Raw genomic sequence first — 17874 nt, forward strand, 5'->3', positions numbered from 1 at the left:
AGGCTAATTTATTGACAGTAGTTAATGTGTTATGTATCATGAGCTAAAAAATAAACAACAACACAAAGATGACACATTTTTGGAGGCCAAAACCCCTAAACCCAGAACTTATAGCACTTCCAAATTCGACCGTCCTGAAGTCTATGTTTTTTTAATGGGTTTTTGGTTAAATGTCTGAAATACAGTCTGTGGTTAACAACATAAAATACATCACTACTACCTAGGGATGCACCAATATGAAAATGTTGGCCGATACCGATATAACCAATAATTCTTTATATTTGAAAGCCGATAACAGATAAATTGTCCGATAAATCTAAATCCGAATTTTTATTTAATTTTTGAGAGCCTGAAACAAAATGTCATGTCCCAAGCACACAATTATAATGTTCTCATTATAATTGTATGTAGCCTATATGACAGACTTGCGCTGCACTTAACTGTATTCTTTATTTTATAATATAACTGTATCATTCCAATCATATTTAAAGCAATTCAAAACCATCACGGTGAACAGAGCGCATCTGAAGTGTCTCGGCTGAAAGAAATAATCCAAATTTTCTTATCAGGCCGATAACATTAAAAATGAACATATCGGCTGATACTGATATGGTGGCCAATATATTGTGCATCCCTATTACTACCCCTTGTGAATGTTTCAAAGATTTTACTTGTCCTAAAAAAGGTTGTTGCTACAAAATGGCTAAATGGGACTACAGACATTGTTGGGTACATTAAACAGTCCGCTAGTCCACTTTCACAGCCTCTTTTGTGTTTATAATCACACTCTTGCAAACTATTCAAATATGCGTTGGCGGAAGCTTAGTGATGTGGCGCTGAAATCATGCAACAGAGATGTAGTTTGTTTATAGCCTACATTTTGTTTTTTGTTTTTACTTCTGCCGATTGTATTTAGGCTTCAAAATTCATAAAAGTTGTGTTGATTTGTGAAGATTATCATGATGAACAAAACGTGTAAGAAATAAACTTTTGGTCACAGAGCGTATTTTCTGCAATAATCCAAAAGTCAAATTGTGTTTTTGTCAGGGGAACCAGGGTAATGCTAACTTCCGGCTCGGTCTACAAAAATACACGTGGTGTCATCTCATAATTACGGTAATTACGACATGGTGTGAACGCAGCATTTAGCTCCAACCCTAATCAAAGACACTTGAACAAGCTAATCACGGTCTTCAGAGTTACAGGTAGGTGAGTTTAATCAGGATTTGAGCTAAACTCCAGGGCCCGATTTGAGGAACCCTGTTGTAAAGTGTTACCCAATCTCGTAATAACACGACATGAACGCAGCATTGTATAACACAGGGCTGTTTCAATGTTTGTGTCACTCCACTCGTCTATGATTGTGGCGTTCCAGACCAGAGTATGTGAGCAGTTTGAGGAGTTGTGTGGTTTTGCAAGAGGCTGTTTTTAGACAGGCTGCCAGTCTGTGCGCTACTTGGCGAATTAACAGCAAATTTTGTCTGAAACATAAGTTACTTGGCTTGTTTATAGAACTCTTACTCGTGGGATATCACTTAAATAACCTTGATCGGGCAGACATTTAAATTATTTTCACTGAAGCGGAACAGCGATGGGCTCAGAAGTCCAAATTCAAGCTGAGTCCCGTCTTATTGAATCTGTCGAGAGACACTCTCCGCTCACAACTTTATATTCGAACAACATTGATTGTGCACAAAGCCTACAATCTCAGCCGGCACTTTCCCTGCCTCTGTTTCTCTGTCCCTTTGTCATTCTCTTCTTGGAGCCAAAAAAAGGAAAGCTGAAACAAAAAGATAGAGCAAATGTGATGGCATTGAGGAAAAGAAGGGGGAGAGAAAGCAAGAAAACGAGAGATAGAGTTGACAGAAATGAAAGGAAGGCACAGATTGAGGCCCCACCTGGATCCAGTTCTGTGTGGGGGTGTGTATTTGACAAAAAAAGGAAAGAAAAACGTTCCTCTGCACACATCCGAAGGGACCCAGATGGACAGATGCATTTGAAATTCGATAGAGTGACATAAAGCAATAGAGGGGAAAATGTGCCAATGAGCAAACACATGGGGGAGAGGAGCAAAGCGTATCTTCCTGGCTGCCAGAGAGATTAGTTGAAATGCATGACATTTACCGTGAAGACAGAGAGTCTGACAAAGAGACAGAGTAAATATGCACACATGTGAGGGGTTTTTAATAAAAGTGGACTCTTTTGTGTTTATATGCTTTTTTTCATGTTTGTAAGTGCATGTAGTGCATAAATGTGGCTGCATTGAATCTGAAATGACTTTGTCACATTTAAATGAAACTCACCAGGGATCTCTCGGCGGTCCCGAACCCAGCGCAGGGTGGCTGGTGGTTTGCTCCGCGGGGACAAGCATGTGAGTTCCACCTCTCCACCCTCCACTGCCTCTGTCTTCACCTCCACGGTAGGCACCTCCGGGGGCACCACCACCGACAGCGTCGCCACCTGGTGGTGTGTGTCATCGGTGTAGAGCTGGCAGAAGTAGCCACCCTCATCAGACACGCTTACATTAGTCAACGTGATCCGCACCAGCCGCTGTGAGAAAAGAACCATCTGAAAACGGTCGTCTTTCAGTGCTGGAAAAGAGAGGGTAGGGAAGAGCAAGGATAAAGCAAATGCAGAACACGCAAGTTAAAATTATATAAAAATTGAACCTATTTACTTTCTAAATGGATCTTTTATGTGAGCCATTTCAGTGATGCATGTTATTGCAAAGAAGAAAATGTGTTTTTTTAATTTTTAATCAAAAAGGAGCGACTTTCTCCTCCTCTCAAATGACTTTCCTTTTCTGCTGACGTCCAAATAGGCATTTAGGCATTGTTTAAGCAGTCTTATTTCAGGTTTTGCTTCATTCTGGACCTGGTTTATAATGCCTTCTTTTCACAATGGTTAATATCAAGTCAAGCCTATTACATAAGGAAAATGTGTTGCGGCTTGCAATTCGCAAGAGTTAAGTAATAAAATAGTTGTGTGAAGAGAAAATGAAGCATGACAAATGCTACTAATGTTACTACATTATCATTCAAAAGGTTTTTTAAATGAATACTTTTATTCAAGCAAGAATGCATGAAATTCAACAGTGACAGTTAAGACATTTATAATGTTACAAAAGATTTCTATTTCAAATAAATGCTGTTCTTTTGAACTTTCTATTCATCACTGTTTCCACACAAAAATTAAGCAGCACACCTATTTTCAAAATTAATAATTATAATAATAAATGTTTCAGCAAATGAGAATATTATAATGATTTCTGAAGAATCACGTGACACCACAGGAATCACAGGAATAAATAACACTTAAAAATGTATTAAATATAGCCTACTGTAATAGAAAACATTTTAAATCGTAAAAATATTTCACAACATTACTGTTTTTACTGAATTTTGCATAAAAGGAATGCAGCCTTGGTGAGCATAAGAAACATTTAAAAAAAAATCACCAGTCCCAAATTTATTACAAGTAGTGTGCATTTTACATGTCCGTATTTCATGGATAAAAACTGCTTTTTATCACTATGTTTTCAATTACTTTTTGTCACTGTTTTCAATTACTGCTATTCAATTGCTTGTTTTCAGCAAAACCGTTGTGCAGATCCTGATTGTGTAACATACATAAATACCACTTTGTCTTATAAGTGTTGTAAATAATTTGACAGTGAAATAAAGACGTATTACCTTTTACGTAGCTTCAAAGCAGTTAGTGTAGCTTGTAGTGTTGCTAGCTACTTTATCAAAATGAAAGCTTGTAACTTTACTACTTTTAATTAGTATTAGTTTGATGTTTGCAATCTACGTTTTCAAATGAACTTCTCCAACTCTGATAGAGAGAATCACACAATAAAGATCAAAAGAATAGAGCAACATAAAAAGGAGAAGATGAAAAGGAGAAGAAAACAACAACAGACGAGTGTTTTAACTAGCATCTCTCACAGAACAGCTGACACAGAATAACACATAAATACAGAGAGGGAAGCAGAAAACAGAGGAACCGTGAACTGGTGTTGAAAATGATTTGAAACCAAGGTGAGAGAAAAATCAATTGTCAGAAAATAATAATAATAACAAATAATGATGCCAATTGCAGAGGCTGGATTGTCCTTTTTGGTATAAAAAAAACCACACCAAAAAACACACACAAACCCATTTTGTATTGACTGGTGCTAAATACTCCTTTTCTCCCTACTTCCATTTAAAGCCTTTTGTCTGTGGCCAACTGTGCTCTGGAGATGTGACCCTCTGCCATCAGCACACTTAAAAAGAGAGCAGCCCAATGCGCTGGATCCATAAGATGATTACTGCTCTGAACATAGACATTTTTCAACACCTGGCTGCATTTATCTGTTCCTTGCTGGAAAATATGAATGAATGGGAGAGAGAACAAGTAAATTAGTGAGCAAACGAGTGGATTAGTCAGCGAGTGAGCGAGTGAGTGAGTGAGTGAGTGAGTGAGTGAGTGAGTGAGTGATACACTAAGTGATACACTAAGTAAGTGAATCACTAATGAATGGTTAGTGAGCAACTGAGGGCTGGAATACACTACAATAATTTTAAAATGAGAACAGACAGTACGAAGCTAAAAAAAAAAAAAAAAGTATCTGAGCCCATCATACACTAATTATTTTCTGTAAAATCTTTCAACCCTGACTGCTCAATCTGCAAACTGGTGCACACTTTCGGCAAACTATCGTTGACTCAAATTGAGAACAAAAGTTGTGCAGTGTATTCCAGCCTCGAGTGAGTGAATTAGAGTTCTATACGGAGTAAGTGAAAGAGTGAGAGAGTTAGTGAATGAATGAGTGATAATCTAAATAAGTGTGTGAGTGAGTGCTCTTTTGTGACATGTGTACCTACTCACTCGATCCGTGTTTCACACAACGGGAGTAAAAGAGCCTCACTAAAGGAGATAAATGCCTTCGCTCAGGCTAAATGGCAGGGAAATGTCAATGCATTGTCCAGGCCGCTGTCACCTTTAGTCACGCCTCATTTACATACCTCACAGATCTGGCCAATATGAAAGAATCTCATGGAAAGGGCGCATGCTGATAGGTTATTGTATTCATGACCGCTGAGGGATATTTACGCCCTGCTGCCCGCTAAAAGACTGTTATCGGGATTCATTAGTTAGCAAGCGGAGTTGTCATTTGCGTTTCTCTGTACATTTAGACCAGGGCACTCAAGCAGTAAGGGCAGCTTGGAGCTGTCATGATCGCACTGTAGAATCCACCGATATTAAAAGCATAAAGATAGTTGGCAAAAAGTGTGTCTAAAAAAGAGTGGTGTGGATGGCTCAGAAGAGGTGTGATTTAGCTCCTACAAAATGGCCCAATTATGTGCACTTATAAAAGCAGAGATCACAGATACTAATTCAGCTTTTAGCTTTTGTGGTCCTTTCTGTTTCTACCAATTTCATTCTTTCTCTCCATTCTTTTTTTTTCACAGAATTACGTATGCTTTCTGAGTCCTTCTCTGAGGCAAGGGTTACAAAGGCAAGGATGAAAACACATTACATATCATGTAAAACGAGGGTGACAGAGAGTCATCACTTAAAGAGATTTCAAATTTGAGCGATAGTGACGGCTGCGATGGAAAAAACAAAGGTTATTACATAAAAGGATCCTTAAAAAGAGATTGAAATAAGGTGTAATCAGTTAAAAAGGATTTCAGAAAGACTGATGGCGCCAGTATCAATATATTCCAAAGATGATAAAAGCTAACTAGCATGAAAAGAGACTGCTTCTCTGCTAGCACGAACTCCAAGGTTGTGTTTAACATATTTACCACTTACCAGCGCTAAAAGAGAGCCATTAATGGAAAAGGAATGTGTCTGATGAAGTCAATGCCAGAGAAGGAGTGCTCGATAAGTTAATTTTGGTACATGATAAAAATGCAGCAAAATGGGGAAGAACTTTAATCAAATCAATGACAAACTTTACATGAGGTTTAACAGACCAGCAGTGTGGATGTGTATTTTAAATATAATATATAAAATATATAAATCAAAGTTTATATAATGCAATAAAGTTTGTTCATGTTATTATGGAAAACCCTTTCTGCCTCAAAGTTGGGGGGAAAAACAAGCAATTATGATTTTTATAAAAAAAAAGAAGAAAAAAAATCGCATATGAGAAATAACGTCATATTGTGGGACAATTACATTCTAGGTGGAAAAAAATCTAATTGTAAGATTTGCATTTGCAATTTGAGAAAGTATTACTGTACATAATGCTATAGTTATTTCTATGCAATAAAAGTTTGATATAAAATAGTCAGACTGTGAGTCACAAATTAGAAAAATATGAAATATAAAGCCACATTGTGAGAATAAAGTCAAATTTTCTTTGTTGTTTATTTTCTCAAAATAAACAGTATCACACTAATTGGTCCTTTGTATCTCAGCATAATCCTCGAGTTTTCTAGCTAACCTAAAGTAATGGGAGCAGGCATATTAAAATAATTATGTTAAAACACTTGTGTTCGAACACTTTAAGAAATGTTATTTTCATGGGGGTTTAAAAAGATCTGCTAGCGATGGCCAATGAAGTTTTAGCTGCGCTCACCTCTTGTTCCATTGAAGAAGAGCGTTTGTCTGCGCGGGTTCTGGATGACCACGATCGAGCCGTCGTAGTTCTGAAGACGGCAAGAGATCTGTGCCGTACCCCCCTCCAGCACGGTCACGTTCTCAGCCTGCACGGCTTGACCCCGCGCTGAAAGACAGAGGGGTAACAGAGTTAAAGCAGAACTCTCATTTGGTGAAATGAATCATTTATAAAGGTATTTTTGATGGATAGAAGGAGACAAGATGGCACATGGAGCAATTTTGAAGATAGAAATACCTCAGTGACCAATTAACAACTCTCTCACGTAACTACCTTTGTGCTTAGAAGTGTGAACTATGCAGAAGAGGAGAGACAGACGAGTGAAAAAAGAAAATAATGAGAGACTGACAGATAGAAAGAGAGGGAAACGGAGAAAAAGAAAGAAAAGGGTCCTAATTAAGTGCTGGTAAGACCAATAGCATCGTTATCTTTATCCATTACTGTGGGCGGCTGACACACTTCTCTCTTCCATCTGCTCGATCTGACATCCAGCTCGTGAAAGCGTCGGTAATGACGGCTCTTTTGAGAGAATGAACTCAGATCAGTCATACGCAAGCAACACAGAACAACTAATGGCACTTTCGCTGCTAAAATGAACACATCTTAGTTGAAGCTAATGTCTAGTGCATGTTCTGGGTGACGCTCGTGTATTGTTGATGTTTGTTTTAGCAGTATGGAGTAGGTTGAACATGAGGTCACCACCGCTGGCCTGTTGCTGGAACCCACCACAGCACATCATTAGCAGTGTTCTTCGTCGAGAGCCTGTCTCTGGTGGTCTGTAATGATTCGCAACCCTGACACCACGTTCATCCCCAGAACAGACTCCATATGATGACATCAGAAGGATCACTAGGGTAAAACTGACACATCGGCTGATTCGCTGAGACCTGTCTCCTCCATCTCTCCACTCACCTAGCTAGGACAGGATGTCTGACATGCTCAGACTGACATGTTACAGACTTGCTGTATGACAAGAAGTCTGTATAAAGCTTGAGCTTAGAATCAACTGTTACTCGAGAATTGTGCAGATGACTCATTTCACACCATAAAAAAAAATTATGTGGAGAAGGTGAAGGGTGTTTCATTAACTATAGACCCTTCTGTTCCTGGGATTGATTTTTATTAGAACTAACATTTGTCTAGATGTTTTTTATTTATTAAATTTTTGTCACATAAATGTCACATTAAAACTGCCTTGGATACTTTTCCCCATGAATTTCTCATTTGTTTTTCCATTTATTTTATTTAGCTACATTTCAAAATCCTTTTATGTACCGGTATATTTTATTTTACTTTCGTCTATGGAACTATGGGTACTAATTAATATAACCTAAATAAGCGAAATAATCATAAAATCATTTGAACTCTTTTCCGCCATTGACGGAAATTTCCAGCTTTCCGTGTTTTCACTGTTATACGGTAGGGGCGCTATTAGGCATCTTCTGAAAGAGTAAAGAATCTCCAAATCAAAAGACGTGAGGAAGAGGCAGAAACATATGTAAAATAATGCGATAACAACATTAAACCGCATATCAAAACAGCCTAATGTCACCGAATGAAATATCGACCCAGGTCGAGTTATAGGACTGTGAAGCTTTGGGGGAGTTGATGGACTCGATCTGCTCCTCTATGTTTCGATCATCGGTCTGAATCCGATCTAGACGTAGTCTTTGACAAAAACGCGTCTGTCTCAGCTATTTGCTCAAAAATATATTTTTATTTATTAAACTTACCCACATTCAAGTGTTAATTTAAAAAAGAATGCAACTCTCTTTCAACTGTCCCTCAGTATAATTTCCACCATAACCAACAATTTTGCCTCTAGTAATGTTGGTGTACTTATTTTATCTCAAGCTTGTCACTATCCTTGGTAAATAGGACACAGTGTGAACAATACATTTATTATACATAGGCCTAATTTCCAATCAAGCTGCAATTTTACCAAATTATGTAAAAGTGTGAAAATATTAGTTCATGACTTTAAAAAAAAAGTGTTATTCTGTGATGTCTATCCAATGTTGTACCATTGGTAGTGTAAAAACTAACTACAGTGAATTGTTTCCCCCTCAAGGTCAAAAGTGCTCAAAGCTCTCCAACACAATACTTTTAAGATTGCTTCCAAACATTTCATCAGGACCTTGTGGTTACAGAGGACGTCTCAGACAGAAACAACTGGGACTAAGATTTTGTGGTGTGCTTGATGAGAGCGAAAAGAGACAAAAGACGAAGTTCAGAAGGGAAATAAAGGAGAGTCTATAAAGGTGTGAGACGGCATCCTCAGTCACCCGTTGGCCTGCTCATCTGGCTTCATTTAAATTTAATTCTATCAGGCTCTATCCATCTCAGAGTACCCTTGTCTTGAATTCAGCGTGGAGGGAGAGCGGGTTAATAAAACATTGGCAGGTGAGGTATTGAGCCGAAATCAAGAGGCAAGAACAGAGAAGAAAATGAGAGACAGTGACCGAGGACGTCCTGAAATTTTTCACAATTGCCATTGTAATTGTAGCCATTATTATTTCTGTCTTCTGCATCAATATTGTGATTCATATCACGACAATCGGCACTGCCATTGCTATCCCAATTATTATTCTAATGACTGTTATTACTCAGGACTCGGGCGTCCGCAGACTTGGCCGCCATTGTTTTAATGGCTCCTAATTGTTCCAACAGCACTATACATCAAGAGAAGGTCTGTGAATGCATAGGAGGCAATTAAAAACCTAATTCAAACCTAACAGAACTCAAACAAGTGTGGCCAAATTCCCAACAAAAGTATCTAAATGTGTTTGATTGAGAAGTCAAACAAAACACGGCTAATTGAGCATCCGTTAAATGCACTCTGACGCACGCCAGCTGTCTCCTCTTCATGTAAATGACCGAAATGAAGGGACGCAAACGGAGAAACAAATGGCACGGAGGGAGGGGAGCGTGCCGTGAGGCCAATACGGCATTCGAGAAACTCGCCAACTCGCTGATGGAGGTGGAAAGACATCAAGCGAGATGTAGAGGGAGGCACAGTGCAGGAGAAAGACAGCTGTGGGTTTTGGACACATTCGCAGCTGCCAGGAAAATAGCGGAGGGGCGGTCGAGTCCACTACACAAGCTTGAGCATTACAACTTGCGTGGGAGTTGTTTACGGTCGTATCTGCATTGTGGGCACGCAAGTTTATGAGCGAGGCGAAAAACAACAAGAAACCGCAGATGGATTCATCTTGACCCTATTAGAATCAAACCATAATAAAATACACAACATGCTCACAATTGGATAAAGTGTGAAAGTAAAGTGATTGATTAGAGGCAGGCGTACTGATGGTATGAGAAGGAGGCTGTGGGTGGAGTGGGGTGGTGGGATGTGGAGGAGAACTTCATGATTTGGCCAGATGAGGGCGACGTATTAATGCACACAAACTGCACAAATCTTTGTCCTCAAGAAAAAAGGTAGAATGAGCAAATAAATAATTTATTACATAAATGAGTTGAAATATTAATAATATATAATATCAATCTAAAATATAAATATTATAAACTCCACCTTTATATTTTCCTCTGACTACATTTTTAGTATTGAAAAAAAAGAAAGAAATTGTCTGAACAATTTTGAGATTTATTCCATCTGAAAAGTTTTAGGTTAAACACTGTAGTCCCTTAAAACTCATCTTTGATCACCAAAATTCTATATTTAAATGTTTTTTTCCTTGAAAAAAAATCTTTATGCTTTAAAATAGCTTCAATGTAACTCTACACCCTGGCCTCATTTAGTATACGCGTGTATACTATGTATGTATATATGTAAATTAGCCCCGCCTCCACTCGCTCACACCAGCTCGTTGATGACCACACGTTGATAATGGGATTGTTTACAAGTTTGTGACGTAAGAACTGCGTCTATGGTTCACTGCAGTTTTAAGGAGAAAATACTGGTATAAAAATAATGGTGTTGACTTGTGAATTTGCACATGGTTTGTCTTTAAAGGATGTTAAAAACACCACATAGACATAATATAAACAACATTAAAAGCTTGATTTTCACCACAGGGGAATGTTCTTTTATCTATTTGTTAACCGAGAATATGGAAACACATACATTTATTTTAATTTGTACCATAACAAATGTGTTTTTATTTTTAAATTAAGTTACAGACCCTTGGGGTTCAATAAGTTTACAATAATTAGGGGGTAATTTTACCCGAGCCTGTATGACTTACTTTCTTCTGGAGAACACAAAAGACGACATTCTGGAGTCTGAACTATTTTATCCCTTCAATGAAAGTCAGTTGGGTCAAAAACAACAACTCTTCAAAATATAATTTTTGTGCAGTCATACAGGTTAGTAAAATAAACAAATTTTATGTAAAATCCTTTTTGGATGAATTGTCCGTTTAAGGCAGAACATCTTTCCCATCTTCTCCTACTAAGAAAGCAGCAGTAAATTATGGAGGCGAGTTGAATTTAGTGACTTGATAGAAGGCCAGATACAGAGCTGGCGATTGAGCAACTACCCTGCTCGAGATTAACTAGCTGAATTACAGCATACAGTGGAGCCACCAGCCTCACACACACACACAGTAGTCATACATAACACATGTATTACTGAATTAGCAGACAACCAGGCAGATGATGAGGACGTCCTAAGAGATCCACGTCAAAGTTTAACAATACTAGTACTGTCGAGACGTTAAGACGTCCTTTGATTCTGTCCTTTAATCCAATTACACTTCAGTCTTTCAGTCTTTCAGTCTCGCTCTGGGAGCACCTGATATCTTCATAACTCATGATTCACTCATCACTGTGTTTTATTTTTCCAGGCATAATTCTGTACAACATGAAGCCAGAGCCCAGAAGTCACCCAAACTGTGACTGTGATGCTTCAGGTAATCTGTAAGCAAGCAGCTTTGGTGGAAAAGCTGACGGACTGAGATTCTGCTTCTATCTTTATACAGTAAATCTCTTTCTTTCACTTCGTGGTCTAAAATTAAAACTATCTCTCTGAAGAATCTCTCTCTCTGCCAATCATATGCGGTTCAAAAAAACGTTCGCACCATAAATAATATATAATCCCTTGCAAATCCCCTCTCTTCTTTTTTATCTCAATCTGTCACTCGCTTATTCCTGGTCTTCCCCGTGCAGTTCCGTTTCCCTCAGCACCTTGTCTCTTCTTCCAATCCGGCATATTTCTATCCCCTGCCCTTCTTTTCTCTGTTCTTTTCTTTTCTTCGCTTTCTGCTCCTCTCTAAAACTCATAATTCCCTCATACCGCCTGCTTTTCCTCACTAATCTCATTCCCTTTCGCTTTCACACCTACACAGGCTCTCCCCCACATTCTCTTTAACATCAAACCCGTCTCTTTCCTTCATTTTCCCCTCGCTTTTCTCGTCTTCAGCCCCATAACCCTCACACCATGCTCCCTTTTCCTCTGTAACTTGCTTCATCCGTCACTTGTTTCCTTGTTACCTTCCCTAACTTTTCCTCTGCGTCTCTCCCCTACTTTACATTTCCTTAACTTTCCTCCTCTTTATCTTCCCACCATGAATTCCTCATCATCTGTTTCGTGTTTCTCTCACTCTCTCTCTGCTATCTCTCCAGCAAGAGGCCTGTTTATTTCCATCTCTCCCTTCAGAAATGTGATTTGTTCTGCAGCTCAGGCTCGCAGTATAATCATCCAGCTTTGTCCAGGCGGGCGAGAGAGAGAAGGAGAGGGGAAAAACGGAAGGCGGGAGTGAAAAGGACACGCAAAAAGCGAACAGAGGAGAAAATGGACTGAACATCCATCTCTTGTCTCTTTGTTCCACTCATCTAATTACATCCATGTTCTTGCTTTCTATATTCTCTCTCGTCTGTATCCTTATTCTAAAGCGGAACTGTACAAAATGAGCAGTTCGTTGAACTTAAAAAATAATGAAGGACATGCAAATGGATTTCTTGAATGCATTTACTTAATTATTATACCTAATTATTTTAAGTGAACGTCTTGACTGAACTGGAAATGTCAAACTGCTGTGACTAAAAATCTGCCATCACTGTAATAATTGGCTATTTAGATCGAAAGTTCACAGTAATTTTTCCCTCATTAAATAGTTTAACACAAAGAACTTAAAATAAAAAACATTTTAGTTGTCGTTTTATTTATATGGAGTATACCTAAGGGCCACCATTTTGAGATCACATGACCAGCTGAGTAATACTTAATTTAGTCCTGCAACCTCTGTTACTGGACACTTTTACTTGTGAAATCAAATCCGCTTCATTCACACCAGGTGTCAAAATAAACCCAAAACGACAACATTAGTAAAAAGTTACTCGACGTTTCTCAATATGCGTTCTTCTCTGTACTTGTGTTCTTGTGGACATGTGAAACGTCATCAGTCGCTACCCAAGTACTGCTCCCATTCAAAGTGCACATCTAGCCAAGAACAAATCCCCAGATGTGTTCTTGATCCGCCCCTTTTATCGAGGATGCATCGAGAGGCGACTTGTGCGGGCTTGAGACAGTCAGGTATCCCAGAATGCATCTTGCACCAACCAGCAAGCATCAATAGCAGAGCAGAAAACCAGCGTAATATAGAAATAGCTACTGTTATTGTGTCACAAAATTTAGTTTTAAGAATGAGAATGTAGTTTATTTAAAGATAGCGCCTTAGAAAATTTGATCTGTTGTTTTTGATCTGAAAATTTGTGAGATCCAGGCGATCACTCATTAACCCCGCCTGGAACAACCTTTCCTCGGCTAGTCCTTCTGACATTTGCTGTTGGCTCTGATGTCTATAGTCTAGTGGTAAAACATGAGATCTAATTCGTTCGTGTGTATATCTAACGGGCGATCTTTGGTCTCATTAATCTATCATTTGTTCCCTGGCAAATCGTTTTGGCTGAGGGCAAAGTGAAGTTTCATAACTTTATATGTTTAGGCTATTTAACTTGAACGTTGTAGCCTAATAGAGAGCGGACTTATGTGTTTGATTGAATCGTTTGCTTTATTTCTTATTGCATAGCTTATTACGCCTTTTAAGCTACTTGTCCTTTTACAATGGCTATTATTGATCATTAAAACTGACATTTAACAAAAAGAGACCGGGTTGTGTCATTTTATTTTATTATACATGTACACACATTGAAGAGAATCAGAGTAAATATGCACATATTGCCTTAACTACATGTAGTTCAGGCAATGTACTCTGATTCTCTTGTATGTACAATTGTTGCCTTTATTTTCTTTAATCTGTTCAATATGAAGTGGTTCATCATGTCTTCTATGAGAAATGCACGCCACAAAGATTAAAGAGCTAACCAACTAACCGATCAACAGAACTGCTTTTTTTGGTCCATAAAATAAAATCAATGGGGTCTAATGTTGCTTGGACCCCAACATTCTTCAAAATGTCTTTGAACTTTGAGTAATTATGACATCATTTTCATTTTTGGGAAAACTATTACTATTAAAAAAGTAAAACAAGAAATTCCTTGGTTATTTTCATAAGTATTTACTTTTAAAGTGTCCTGAAGCTCCAAACATGTTCTTCCATTAAAAATTTCATTGTCTGTTCATGATGTTTATTCTTTCATTCCCTGTTCCATCGTTCCATCAGTGATATCTCGCTCATGTCCACCCTTATCTCTTCCTCGCGCCGTAACCGCTGCGCTCTCTTTCTTTTGACCTTCATGTTTTACACTCCTCTGTTCCATCACCATATTTCAGTCATATCACTCTCTCCTCACTCCATTTCATCCCTCTCTTTCTCCCTCAACCCATCCATTTATTCTGTCCCTGATATCCTCGGTTTCTTTATGTGCGAGTGGACATTTCTGCGTTTTCAGAGCAGTTCGGAGACCCCCGCGTGTTCCTGACATTCTGTTTCGAGGCGCTGCAGAGACATTTACAGTCGGGCATAACAAAGGGGGCTTACAGGAAATTTACAGGGCAATTACAACAGGCTAGCCTGGGAGAGTTAGCCTACAGCCAGCGCAGAAATCCAGACCTTCACAATTCCTCACATACACACACTCATCCTGTCATCCTGGCTCACATCCCCAGCAGCATCTCACATTCAACCGCAAAGGAAAAAAAATGCTTTATTGGCGAGAATTACATAACAGCATATTCTGCCAAGGCTAAAGACCCATTCTTTATCTCTCTCTCTCTCTCTCTCTCTCTCTCTCTCTCTCTCTCTCTCTCTCTCTCTCTCTCTCACGGTTGCAGAGAATGGCTTTTTGTTGCTGAGATTATGAATATACAGAGGGATTCAAATGCCTGAGACCAATGAAATTGCTTCTATTTAGCATTTTTCTAATTTAAAGGGGTCATGACATGAGAAACCAAATTTGCCTTGATCTTTTGGTATATAAGAGGTCTTTGTACCATTAAAACGTCCTGCAAGTTTCATAGCTTAAGACGTCCTCCCCATTATAAACGAATCATTTATTTAATCAAGCTCTAAATACAGCTCGTTCTGGATCCATGGTAAGAAGTGACGTCACGGTACGAAGTGACGTACCAGCGTTTGCATATGACCGCCTCCAGCAGAAGACAGTTACGCTTTAAGCGCAAGACAACTACGCTCACTTCGTATCGTTGTCGCGCCCCGCGCGCCGCGCGCCTCACAAGTTTTCAGTCGACGGACAGCGAGTGGGTCTGCTCTGTGTACAGGGAGATTACGACGCCGCAGATGTGCTGTTCCTGGCTGTGGACAAACAACATCTTTGAATACGCTGCGAAAGATCCAGTCGTCAGGGAAAAATGGATGCACTTTATTTTTTGCGGACGTCTCAGTCACGGCAGTGTTAGTTTAAGCGTTTGTTCTATACATTTTAAGAATGACTGTTTTGAGCTTTGCCAGAAAACTGTTGCTCAAAGATAAGTCCGTGCCGTCTATTCTGGGCTCAACAACGACGACGCAAACTGTAAGTAATGTATTTAAAACTTTAAACTACCTTTTAAATACGCTGAAAGATCCAGTCGTCAGGGAAAAATGGATGCACTTTATTTTTTGCGGACGTCCCAGTCACGGCAGTGTTCTATACATTATAAGGATGACTGTTTTGAGGAAAAAATCCCAATATGATGCTTGGCTTTGCCAGAAAACTGTTGCTCAAAGATAAGTCCGTGACGACTATTCTGGGCTCTACAACGACGACGCAAACTTACTTTTTACCATGGCTAATATAAACACATTTGTATAAGAGAATCTTGAAAATATGTCGCCTTTCTAGTAGGCCTACATGTGATAGAAAATTAAAAATGTTGCCTTTATCAATGCTGCATCTTCAAAGATGGCCTGTCTGTGCATGCATTTTTGTCCGTGGTACACCCTATCATTTCATTGGAATTAGTTAAATAATGTTAAACTGTTAGCAAATGAAGCTATAGGATAATTATGCAACAATAATCCGTTTTCAAGTGTCTCGGGTTAATTTTTTTTTATTAATTCAAAATAGTTTCACTTTCCATGTGGACACGGGCTGATCCAGTCTTCGTTGTTGTGGTGATGGTTCATTTTCCTCTGATTCCGGCTCAAACATAATAAGGTTTTATCATTGCAAGAGCCATCGCTTCGCATGCATCACCCGCTACTAAACAGTTACGCCGAATCCGCACAGGTTCTGGCTGGGGGCGTTAATAATTGATGCATAGGCACTGACGTTAGCCAATCATAACAGTGGGCGTTAACACTGAACTCTTAAAGGGGAAACACCCCCAAAACAGACTGTTTGACTCAGAGGATGAGAAACAGGGTGGGAAAAGGTCATAAATCACTACATTTTAAAAGTTTTTTGTAAAAAAAACTATAGTAATACTATAATTGCACCTAAGGGAACATAATAATAATAAAAAAAAAACCATGTCATGACCCCTTTAATACTTTTTTCCCACTACAAATTATATTATCAGCATAACGGTTTGAGTGAAATGTTGAATTGAAAAATGAATTTAATGACTTTCAGAATGACCCACTTTCGCTTCAATGACAGCAGCACTCGGGCTGCATGAACTCCACTAGTTTGTATTAAACCTGATGATCATGTAACAAAGGCACTTCCAGCAAGCAGCGCTCCAAGATGTTTTCCTTGATTAATTTTACATCTTTATTTCATGTTTGAATTAGACTTTCAACATGGACTGTAGACTTTTGCTCTCGCTGACAATGAGGCCCAGCGCCCCAGATGTGAGGTTATTAAAAGGCAGAGGAAAACACAGAAGGAAGTCTGAAGTATAGACAGACTGTCATCTCAACCTGAGGTAGTGAGTCACCGAGAAATGGAACAACAGTGACCTTGCTGAGCAAATACTCAGGGAAAAACAGCAATTACACCATAAAATGGCCAATCTCAGCTTTCCTTGAGATTTCTCTTGAATGCGTGTTCTCTTTAACTGCAAAAGTCCCTGAGTGAATTTGAGGTTATCCTCCATAAATCCACTGTCATATATCTCCTTCTTTCATTCTGTGTCCCTACAGAGCCTGTATTCTTGCTCGTTTCGTCCCGTTCTCCGCACTGTTACACTGCAGTTTCCTTTCTCCCCAATGTTCTGCTCATTTTAATGGTTCTATTAACAATTCCCTCTAAACTTCAGGCTCTTGTTTTACCACTCTCCTCTCTTCCTATCTTTCTACAAGACCGCCTATTCTCTGCTCGAGTTTTCCACATGCCACTTCTCTTCTTTGCTTCTTTATGTTCCGCCTTCCTCTCTGCCAAACTTCATCTAATTTGTTACTCTGTTATGGGGGCTTATATGAATAATCATTTTACTAGTCGATCAAGTAGTCAAATGTGTGCCTTACATAAAGAGGTAGCATTAACTTATTTTTTTCTAATTTATTTAAATAAATAATCTATAAATAAATAGGAAATTATTTTTCCTATTATTAAACTGCGACTGAACCCGTGAGAACTCACTCCTCCATGGTGAATAAATTGTCATCTAAATGCATTTTTATCACTATTTTTTTCACAGTTTTATCACTGAGGAGCCATGGAAATTTATTTTTTACAGATGTCCCCATCAGAAACAACTACTGTCCAAATAGGGCTGTAGTCTAAATCTGGTCAATTCAAGAACATCTGACTTTCTGTATAAAAGAGTTCACATGCCAGCGTCAAAAATGTATTTGATTAGTGACCTAGACGTAGTCCATAATCTGAAATATTTCAAGGGTTTGAGATTGAAATTGTGACACCAAAAAGATGATAATTACCATAAGAATATAATGATTAACGTTATGGAAGATTAACAATAAATGGCCAATTTTTAAATGGTTAATTATTTTGGC

The 17874-nt window shown here is 38.7% G+C and overlaps 1 protein-coding gene across 4 annotated transcripts in view; it reads right to left on the reverse strand.

The window, feature by feature from the left end:
* Positions 1-17874, reverse strand: part of cadm4 (cell adhesion molecule 4) — a 152965-nt gene that overhangs the window by 28529 nt on the left and 106562 nt on the right. For all 4 annotated transcript variants that reach the window (XM_079625068.1, XM_079625066.1, XM_079625067.1 and 1 more), the window contains exons 2-3: positions 6575-6721; positions 2304-2591 (exon numbers count right to left, since the gene is read on the reverse strand). In XM_079625068.1, the coding sequence (XP_079481194.1) occupies positions 2304-2591; positions 6575-6721 (435 nt within the window). The remainder of the gene's footprint in view (positions 1-2303; positions 2592-6574; positions 6722-17874) is intronic.

This window comes from Phoxinus phoxinus (assembly GCF_949152265.1).
Source record: "Phoxinus phoxinus genome assembly, chromosome: 10".
NCBI classification, from domain to species: domain Eukaryota; kingdom Metazoa; phylum Chordata; class Actinopteri; order Cypriniformes; family Leuciscidae; genus Phoxinus; species Phoxinus phoxinus.